Source organism: Amblyomma maculatum, chromosome 1 (assembly GCF_055883805.1).
Source record: "Amblyomma maculatum isolate TAMU_Amacu chromosome 1, ASM5588380v1, whole genome shotgun sequence".
Taxonomy (NCBI): domain Eukaryota; kingdom Metazoa; phylum Arthropoda; class Arachnida; order Ixodida; family Ixodidae; genus Amblyomma; species Amblyomma maculatum.
This window is the reverse complement of record NC_139344.1, coordinates 245,125,039-245,136,428: the sequence shown is the minus strand read 5'-3', so window position 1 is coordinate 245,136,428 and position 11,390 is coordinate 245,125,039. Positions and strand designations below refer to the sequence as shown.

The following is an 11,390-nucleotide window of genomic DNA, read 5'->3' as shown; positions in this document are numbered from 1 at the left end:
AATGCATTACATTTAGACTGAAAAGATAACGTCCTTATTGTTGTACGTCCGCTACGGGTCAAGGACATCTCCAAATGATTTGCAATGCGGCTTTTTCTGCGTCGGCAGCGGACTCTTCACCTCCGCAAGTTCCCTCGCATCATTTCCCCGACGCTGTGCCGCTCACTGTAATGCTTATCCTTTCTTGGAACCCACGCCGTTATCCCTAGCGACCGCCGAGTATTGGCCGATATATTCAGGATTTGCTCTCCACATTAAAACAACAGATGCAGCCAGAGGTAAAAATCGGTGCCCTAAAACAATAGTGAGGTGATCTGTCCGTGTACATATAGCAAGCCCAATCCCACCAGCGAGTTCATATAGTTCGCTTATCTCCGGCATTGACTGGTGGATCTCATTGTCTGTGCTGCCGTATATATAGACCGTGTTACGCTAGGCAGATTATAGTGGAAGTGAAGACCGTACCACCACAGCTTATTAACGATGGCGAACTACAGATGTAAGTCTGGCTTCCTTGCTTCATGATGCATATTTCTTGTTTGGTAAACAGATCCATCGTGGCTGTTGGATATGTTGCTAATTCGTACTACCCAAAATAATACAAGTGCTTGCCACACTACTTTGGAACTTTGAGAGCATTAGATGCGCTTTATACTCGAAATGCAGATCGGGAACCAGCCCCCTTCATCATTAACCAACGTAATAGCATATTCCATGTAGTTTCGTACACTGCGCTAACCATACTGAGTCACCCTTGCCGGGCGCTAAGCTGTAGGTTTTAAGATTTCTAGTCGGAATCGCAAATGGTGCTTCTTTAATTCACTCGCTCTTGTCTTTTTACACTCATTTCATCAAGCTATATCTTTACCGCATATTTATCGTTTAGATTTGTTTTCTTTTTCGGGTCTGGTTTTTATGTCAGCAACCAGTGCTTCATAGCACACGCCACTGCAGGGCACTATGTCCCAGCGCTCAACGCCGCACTGAGCTCGTAATCTGACATGCCCTTAGGACATGGGCTATCAGTTGCAATAATTTCCACGAGCTTCTCCGGAGAAATCAGCATACACAGCTAAAACCTACCATTTAAAGCAGGCATGCAAAGACGCCCGCATCACGCTGGGTATCTGTATCGAAACGGCACTATAGCGCCGTGTCGGTAGTGTCGTTTCGGCGCTAATTTGTGGCAGTTACTGAGGGGACGGGGAAGCGGAAAATGACTTGGTAGCAACGCCAAAGCAACGCCAACTTCGCGCATTTCAGGGCGCATATCGGTGGTTAACGATATCGGATATGCCGCATCGTATATCAAAAAGCACCTAGGAACGAGAAGTGATCATATTCATATAGAATAAACAATGTACTTATGATGCGTGATTTATTAGTGCTGCATGCGTCGGGGATCTCTGCTTCTCCGACAAAGACGGGAGCCGAGAACGTAGCTTCACCAAGGGTTAGTAACTACTTATAGCACGTCCAATTAAGGCTTCTGATAAAAACGGAAAGGATTCATATTTCTTCCAAGTAAACTCTAAGTGGCTGCCACCGACAGACGTCGGAGTGTGGGTATGCCTTTAAAGCCAGCAATGCAAAAGGATTACCGGGGCAGTATAACCTGTTCGCTAAGCAAAAAAAAAGAAAAAAAAATTCAGTCTAAAATATTTGTGTCGTCAAGTGAAGTCAAAAGTCGGGCAGTCATAATTTGACATATGGCAGGAAGTTGAATAAGCTGTTTACGTTAACTATATATATAAATATACATCCATCGGCGCGTTGTTTTTTCTTCCCCTTTGCATTTAATGTTCTTTAATTCAATAATCACCATTACTATAAATGTCAACAGTATAAACAGAAAAAAAAAAACCCAGCGTTTGCCTTGCACTCGTACACTGTTCGCTCCTTTTTCTAGCACAGCTTTCGCCCTCGCTCTTGATCACGTTCTACGTGACGCTGGCGCTAACACAGGACGTTCCACGTCCACCGCCGCTATGGCTGAGGGTGGCGCTGGTGAACACTCTCAAGGTTCGTATACAGACAACATTAATACCCAAGAAAGTAGCAGGGGTACAGCGGCCGATGCAGCTCAGTTGGTAGAGCACCGGACGCGATATTCGGAAGTCGTGGGTTCGGTTCCCACCATCGGCACGTTGTTTTTTCTTCTACCTTGTGTTTAATTCTCTTTCCCCTGAACAGATTACATTACTAATTTATGTGATTATCAAAGTAAAAATAAAAAAAAAGACAAAGTACAATCCCCAATGCTTTCCTTGGCCTCGCCGACTGTTGGCTTCTTTCCTTCATGTATTATAACGAGCACCCTCATTTCCCCTTCATTTATCTGCTTGTAGCTTACGGGGGCCTCGGTCCTGGCAGTCTTGAGGCCATAGGTAGCCTAAGAGGGTTCTAGCACAGCTTTCGCCCTCGCTCTTGATCACGTTCTACGTGACGCTGGCGGTAACAAAGGACGTTCCACGTCCGCCGCCTTGGCTGAGGGTGGCGCTGGTGAACACTCTCAAGGTTCGTATACAGACAACATTAATACCCAAGAAAGTAGCAGGGGGGACAGCGGCCGATGTAGCTCAATTGGAAGAGCACCGGACGCGATATTCGGAGATCGTGGGTTCGGTTCCCACCATCGGCACGTTGTTTTTCTTCTACCTTGTGTTTAATTCTCTTTCCCCTGACCAGATTACATTACTAATTTATGTGATTATCAAAGTAAAAATTAAAAAAAAGGACAAAGTACAATCCCCAATGCTTTCCTTGGCCTCGCCGACTGTTGGTTTCTTTCCTTCATATATATATATATATATATATATATATATATATATATATATATATATATATATAATCGGCTTTGTGGTGTATGTCCCACAAACAAAACAGTCAGAGTTGATTTAGACTCAAGAGGTTAGTAGCTTAGAAATTTCAGTGCACGATTGTCTTGCGTTTCGTGTCACCGCAACGAGTGCATCTTGTTTAACACTCGACGAACCGCTGTTCAAAGCGAAGGCAGGGAAGTTTAGGGGATTCCACTTCATGGAGCTTTGGCATACGCAAACATTTCGCCAGTGCACGTGATGGGTATTTGATATTGCCTCGCAGCAATCAGCTACAAGTCTCCATGCGTCTGGGTGACCTGTAAAGAAGGGAATATCCCGGTGAACGCGGTGCCCGGAGGAGACGACACCGGAGGCGAGATCACCTATGTTGGGCGCGCGGTGCACGAGGGCAACGTGATACCTGGCAAGGTGCTCACCAGCCTCGCCTACTGCTACGTGGGCCACAATAAAGAGGAACACAAATACCGGGACTACCAGGTCAGCGCAAGGGCACTGATTTCTCCATTTTTCTCACTGTTGCACATGCATTGTTATCACGCTGCTACGGCCTTCGCTATATAGGAGCGCCTTGTATACCGAATTCGCTATTACCAGCGGGAAGGATCACGCGTCGCGGAGTCGGCAGCAAAACACACGCCGCGATAGCGGTATGTTTGGTGTGCTGTAAAAGAGTCCTGCAGCTTTATTCCACGGCTTGGCGAGTATGTACCTCATCATGAAGAAGCGATCCAAGTCGCGTTGGTTCAAGTATAGAGCTTAATTTCGGTACGTTTTTGCTCCTATAGACGGTGGTACGGGAAGTTTAACGTCCCAAAGAGATTCAGGCTTTGAGAGACGCGAAAGTGGAGCACTCGGTAATAATTTCTGACATCTATAGCCTCTTTCAGCGCGGGGCGGATATTGACGACATGGAGGTGTACATAATGGCTATTACAGGCATGCGCTCTTTCCTCTAATTTATAGTATTTAATAGGCCCTCACCTGACTGTTCTGCGCAAGCAATGCCGATGCCATCACTTTGTTTTCGCGCCCGTGTGCACGGACCTTGACTTTTGACTTTCTGAGCTATTTGTTTGGCAATTTGGAGACATTTTAACGCAACAACTTTAAAAGCCTCGTTATCCAGAAAATCCGGCTCCGGCGTCCGTGTTGTGAGCGAAAAATGACGGGCATGGAGCTGGCAGGTTGTAGCTGGCAGCTGATTCATGGCCAGGCACTGATTCTTCGACGGTTTGTTCGACAACCACGTGATGACATAAAGTTGGGAGGAGCTGCCAACTCGGGTTGCTCATTTGTAGTGGGAAGGTGGAATAATTGAATCAACCGTACAGTTGGATATCGAGTCAGGGATGCTACACATTTAGGCCACGCACGCTTGGTTAAAGCGACGTGGTCCCTATATATGACCAGTAGATTGATAACATTGTAACATAGTGCTGTATGCTAATGAGAATGTGTGAAATATCAGAGGCACAAATTAAGGGATTGGTAATTAATCGAGCCGAAACTACATGTAGGCGAAAGAGCAACCGCAAGCGGACCTCCATGAGGGGAGCTGTTAAGGCTATCGTGCCATATACCCTTAAAGGCGGAGCTTAAGTGTAGGCTGTTTTTTTTTTCCTCTGTTTCCTGTAAACTCAGACACCACTGAAGGCATGCTCTCAGCATTGACGTTTCACTGTTGACGACTGGACGAAGGGCAAGAGTCGTTAAAGCAATATTGTCGCAAGCTCACGGTTCCATGAAATACACATTGGACACTTAAGTGATGATTATGAGTGTGTTAAAAAACGCAAAATTCCACATATCATTTGCTATTTCTATATAATTTACGCACAAACGATACATTTGCCGTGCCAACGTTTTCCCGTGTTTCTGTGCCTTCTCTGAACAACGATGCAACTTCGCGAGGACACATGAACTCTAAAACATACAGGCCGGGTGGCCAGTGAACTCGGCGTGCCACTATGTGCTTTGCGGCCCACAGACTAAACTAAGTCCATGCTGTCCAAAATTTGCGTGCGCAGTTTTCAAAGAAGACAAAAAGTAATTGCTATCATCATAATCATCATCATCATGAAAACTACGCCCACACAAGTTAGTCTTGTCCCGTGCCACTTGCAGCAGCCACCTTACCACAGCAAACTTACTCATCTCATCCACCCGGTTGTCATCTTCTGCGCTTCCTGCTGAGTTTGGCTCCCTGGAACCCAGTTCATTACCCTAAGGAACCATCGGTTATGTTGCCTTCGTATTGCCTGCCCTGGTCGTGCTTGTTTCTTATTTTCAGTTTCAAATGGGATGCCATTGACTCACGTTTATCATTGGGCAACTCAAGTTTCTTCTTAGCTCTCTATATACGTTTCGTGTACCTAAGATTTTTCTGTCTTTACGTTACTGCATTGTCCTCGCTCTGACTTCAGCTCTTTTTGTTAGCCTCTAATTTTTTGAGTGCTGGAAAGATACAGCTCTTGAAGATAAGCTGTCATTCATTACCTGCGTGTGCCTGCCAATTCACTTGATTTCACAATAATGAGAAATAATTTATGTCCCATTAGAAAAACATCCGGCAGCGTCCATGGCACGAGATTCGAATGAGTGACCACGCCCATGGTAGGTGCCACAACGTATATAAGATATGATATGCATAGTAACGAATGTTAAAGCGAATGTTAAAGCGTTCTAAGATGTTTATGAATACTGACTCATTTTCATTGTGCAACGTAGCGACACAGCATTTTGCAAAGTAATGTACTATAAGTGAGTCTGTACAAACATTACGCCCAGTCATTAGTTTCTGCATGACTCATGACTAAAACTCATTATGCAGCGTCGCATGACTCAGTACCGTACGAAGTAACGTAATGAATGGTGTAGGATTGGTACGAAAACTACGTATAATCCTCACTCACAGTCCAAATCATGTCTCGTTACTCATGGTCATTATGCAATGTGTCATGTTAACCCAGGCAGGGGGCGTCGCCGCACACGCACCGGAGCGCTGTCCGAGAAAGCAGTCCAGACACCGTACTCCCAAGCGATGAAAAGGCCCCCGCTTATTATCGCACTCAGCTTTTATACACTGCAACCGCAGATCCACTATCGCAGTCGCAGCTGCCAGTGGCTGCTGACGTGGCGCGTCAAGCAGGAACAGATGGCAACAGCACGCAATGTAGCATGACTAGCGACCATTTACTTATTAACGCAATAAAAGTAAGATTTAAAGTTGGCACAAACATTAAGCACAGTTATGACTCATAACTCAGTATGTATGTAACGCAGCATGACCCTCCACTTGACAAAGTAGCGTACTTCTCACACGTAAGCAGTCTTCAATATAAATGTCTCTTCCAGTATTTTTTTTCCTCGTCATTTCGCTACCGTGGTTCGGATCAGTTGTTACATACCTGGCTGAAGATAAATTTGCTGGCCCTTCCAATACTTTGCAGTTAAGTGTAAACTGTCGCGACCTTTCGAGTCTATTGCACATTAAAAATTTTTACACGCACGTCCCACCATTCTCTCTCTCTCTCTCGTTCTTTTTTTTTTTTTAGGTTCTCGATTATGCTTCGGAATACGTCCTTTCAGTTACTTGCGCAGGCAACATCGTTAGGGAATCTGAAATTACCAGGTTTAATAAGTTTCGTCCCCAACGCTTACCTAATCCACTCCTCTCAATGTTTCCTGCCTGTAAGCATGCAATGAATAGTATATATACTGGTAGGCACGGCAACCTCTATTGAGCGGCCGTAGTTGCTGGAGAGATCGTCTCCTGGCCTGATACTTTTCTAGAGTTGGATTTTGTTACTTTCCTTATGGAGGACCATGCCGGCTGTAGAGACACTATAAATATTTCGGAGTAACTTTTCATATGCCTCGTCTACATCGTGCATAATTCCGGCATACTTGCTTTACTACTGAAATTTCGACTCAGTCAAATCCTTTCTCGCAGACTAAAGACATTAGCCCAGCACCATATTTACAAACAAAAGAGCCATCTATCGGACGCCGTAGCAGAATAGAGGTGAAAAGTAAGGTTAGCGTTCATGAGAACACAGGGAAACTAAAGCTTCCAAAGCAGTTTTCTGATTTAGCGGCTAGCCTATGATATCATTGAAATGAATAGAAACCATCAAGATCTTGGAACTTATTCTGAAAGTTCAAAATGTGATTTCAAAGGTGCTGTATTTTGAAACACCGCGATATGTATGAAGGTAAGCGTCGGGTGGGCGACTCATATAAAGACGCAGGTAAACAAAACTTATCATATATTTTTTTCTTGTTTCACATGCGTCATTGGAATTGGCCGATCCGTTAAAATTTGCCATTAAAGCGTATTTTTGGGCAGTTGTGTTTACCCTTAGTGAGTTTCGTCTCTACGCTACTTTCGTGCTTGTAAACAGGTTGTTCTGTTCTCAGTATTCTTTGGAGGCTACAATCACACAATTTGCTGCATGTGCCGCAAGCACCTTGGCTATCGCTCAGCCATGCAACTCACTACCTACCGACTTATCAGCGATACGATTAATTCAGTATCTTCACAATTCTACAACACTGTGGCCGGAAAGTTTTCTGGTCAGCATGCACACTTTCTATAAAAAATGCAGATGCACCCACGAGTTATTAGGGGCCACATTAACGCCGAAAAGTGTCCCACGGATTTCCCATAGAGGCCGCTCTATTATGGCAAAAGTCTCCTCCGGTTCATAAGCAGCGGAACCCGGCGTTTCTCAACGTAGAACACGGTGTACCAAAATCTCATATCGGTCAAGCGAGACCGTCACGTCATCACCCCGATAACCATTTTGCAACCGGAGCCAAATTCTTCTTGGCCCACGTGACGTTAATGGTCATCATAAGCGCCTCTGCACCCACTTCAGGACAAACGATCCCCCCATATCCCTCCCATTAACTGGTCCTGTTCCAGCTGCATCCACGTAATCCCCAAAAACTTCCTAACCTCATCCGTTCGTATGACATTCTGCTGCCCCCGGCTACGTTTCCCTTCATTTTAAACCAGCCAGAAGACGAGACCAAGGAAACAAGAGAACAAGACAGGGCTGGCCATATTGCTGTAAACTACACCCATGTTACTGAAATCAGGCGTGCAGAGAGACGGGTCATCCTCCGATTTACACTCCCGGAATTGCACATGTAGCGCCAGATTAGAATTCGCCTTCCGTCCTAGAGAACTATAGAGTGCTCCGTCAGGCGCATATTCAGACATCTGCCTGTCTGCCCGTAGTAGCACCGGCCACAATTGAGCGAAATGCGATAAACCACGTTCTTTCTGCAGGTGGTGAACCTTTTCCTAGGTGAATGAAAACTATCACGAGCTGTATTGTCGAGCCCCCTTCTAACTCTGGCGCACAAGCCTCCTATCTTGTTTTTCGCTGTAAATACAACGTCAACGTCGTACCTTGCCGCAAGTTTCTTGAGTCGGTGCGAAACGCCATCGAAGTAAGGTATGACAGCCACCTTCTTTCGCAGCGTCACCACACCAACATCAACCTGCCCCGTTTTGCTCTTCCTTGAACGTGTTAAAACACGTTCAAAATGAACCGTTACCAACTCGCCCAGTCGTCAACCTTGTTGAATTACTTTTGCCTTCCCTGACAATCCATTATGTCACACATCGGTTATCTTGCCTTCGCATTACATGCCCATCCCACGCCCATTTCGTACCCTTGGTTTCGACTAAAATATCATTAACACGAGTTTGTTTCCCAAGCCACTCTGGTTAGTCCTTGTCTCTTAACGTTACACTATACCATTTTTCGTTCCATAGCTCTCTGCTTTGACCTCAACTTAAGTTGAACCCTTTTGGTTAGCCTCCGCGTTTCAGTTCTATTGGAGAGTTACCGGTAAGATGGAAATCTTATATTTTCCCCTTGAGCGATACCGGTAAGCTGATGGTCATAATCTTCGAGTATTTGCCAAATGCGCACCATCCCAATCTTATTCTTCTAGCTATTTCCCCGTCGTGGTTGGGATCCCTGTACTAAGCAGACATATTCGCATACCACTTTCAGCGCATTGCTACCTGTCGTAAACTACCATTTCCTTCCAAGACTGTTGAACAGCACTATAATTTCCTCCGTATTAATGCTTAGACCTACTATTCTGCTTTTCCTTTCTAGACTATTAATAATTATTCGTGATGTGTCCCCTGTGTTACTCAGCAACAGTGAAGTCTTCAGTGAAGCGCAGATTACAGAAATGTTCTCCCTCAGCCCTTAACGTTAACTGCTCGCAATTTAGGTCTCTGAATACTTCCTTTGTGCACGTTGTTAATAGTACTGTAGGTATCGTGTAGCCTTGGCTAACACCATTCCTTATGGAAATTTCCTTATTTTATTTATGGCGGACTGTGGTTGCTGCTGCAGCCACTTCAAAAACAGGACAAAATATTTGTATTGACACCAAATTTCCGACGAAGCGTTTTGTAAAGAAAGGAAAGTAAATGAGCTGAGATTTGAAAATTTAGATAGAACGGGAATCGAAACCCCGCAAGACCACCAGATTTTCAGATGGCCACGCGCGCTATCCGCAAGTCACGTATGCCCGTTGGCCGGAGCTGAGCACAGGGAGACCTAGTGGAATGCGTGGTGCACTCATAAGTTTCTGAAAAGATTAGAAAGTAATAAAATATAATTAGTTGAAGGAATGTAATACACAAAAACTAAAGTCAGAGCATTCAAAAATAAAAATAGAAAGCAAGGAAACCAAACATCACTAACGATAACATACTCCCGCCTTCACAGCACGCACGCGGTTCAGGAGCTCTCCGTATCTTTTCTATATATATGGCTAGAGGTTGTCTCCTTCGTCCAATTCTTCCTCTTCATCGCCTTCGTGTTCGTTTGCGCTCTCCTGAATAACAGGGCTGACCTCTCCTGCTACCTACACGGCAACCGCACGCCCTGTTAAAGACATATGGGTCGCCGTATTAGTTGGGCTCATGCCGGTATTGTTGCTCAAGTCAGTCCTGCAGGGCGGACGCGGAAATGTATTCCCAAAGTTTGAATGACAAAGTGGCACAAAAGTCTTTCCAAGAAGCTGAGGCTCACAAAGTAGGGTTAAAAGCTGAGGAAAATGTGTAGCGCTACGCGCAGTAGGTCCTGTGCAACCTTTCGAAGGAAGTCAGTCAGTCAACCACTCAGTCCAAGCGTTTTATCCTAACAGAAAGGACGTCTGCCTGCTTATGGAAGTGGAGGGGCATAAAAGAGGCTGGCGAAAATGCGAGGATGCCGGTTGTTGTTGTTTTCTTTTTGAAAACTGCAGATCGGTAGCTCGCTTTTTATGCCGGTGTTGGGATAGGTCCGTGTTTGGTACATGGCAACTGCATGTCCTGAATGCAACGGTGTCTTGTTTTGTCGGCGGATGGGAACCGCCAAGACAGGGCAGGTGTTTAATGATGGTGCATGTGTTATTGCCGCATCTGCGCCATTTGGTTGCTTCTGGTGCTGATAGCTTCTTACCCACTTGCTGGCTACTTTGGCGGTTAGTGCGAAACTTGTTTTCGAATTGTGGGCTGCTACTCGCGTAAAAATGTAGTGGTTTAGCTTTCAAAACTGGTTAAGCAGAGGGTAACAGTAAGGATACATCAAATGGCTCATTGAACAACGCGACAAATCAAGTGAAGCTCGCTATTTCTGCAGTATCGCCTATCAACTTCAGAACGTCTCCAAATGTGAAAAATGAGGTGTCTTTGTTCTTCAGACCCTATTGCCCGCCTCTCGCGTCGTGTGATCGATGACACCCTTTGTTACCAATCAGAGCCAGTTTAATCACACTCCGCGTTGTAACTCTGGTTCCCAGGCGCTCGTCTGCGATAGTGCATGCCTGGAGTGGCAGGCGGCTACTAATGGCGCAGTGCCGAACGGAGCCATCCAAGGGGGCGTGACCTCTGATGGAGAGCCGCTCTACGTTGCACGCGCTCTCTACAAGGGAATGAAGACTGTCGGCAGGCTGCAACCGTCCCAGCGCTGCGCGATAGTCACCTACGGCGACGTCGAACATCGCTACACCGACTACGAGGTCCTCGTCTGCAAGACAGTCAACTTCTGAGAAGCCCATACAGCATCTTCAGCTACAGTAACAGTCAATCCTGCTCAAAATGGCTGGTGAACGACGCATGCAACAGAGAGTATATTGCTTTAATTTCGCAATGCGGGTCTCTGTTGGAGAGCATGGTACAAGGAATTCGCCCAAGGTATCAAAACATGAACAAAATAGACACATCTAGAAGTGCTTCCGATGGCCTTCCGCTTTGTGGCACCACAAATCGTGAATAAAATGAAATAAGAGGAATGCATTTTGGTCATTCGTGCATAGACATAGCGGGCGGTGCCACTAGAGGACCACTATAAATCGCATGGAGAGCAGATAGGCCTCCATCACACACATGCCTATCGCCTACACCGCCGGTCATCGCGCTCATCACATTCATGAACTTTTTATGTATCTGGAACAACAGTACCTCTGGACACAATATGCAAAACGAATTCCTAAACTAGTCGCTTTATCAAAGCCTCGGCTTACTAT

General features: G+C 45.6%; 1 protein-coding gene across 1 annotated transcript; it reads left to right on the top strand.

The window, feature by feature from the left end:
- The first annotated feature begins 483 nt into the window (after positions 1 to 483).
- On the top strand, positions 484 to 11,160 carry LOC146206131 (pfs47 receptor-like). Its single transcript, XM_084608619.1, has 3 exons — positions 484 to 499; positions 3,106 to 3,320; positions 10,665 to 11,160. Exons 1-3 carry the CDS (start codon positions 484 to 486, stop codon positions 10,911 to 10,913), a joined length of 480 nt encoding a protein of 159 aa, XP_084464745.1. The 3' UTR covers positions 10,914 to 11,160.
- Positions 11,161 to 11,390: the final 230 nt, after the last annotated feature.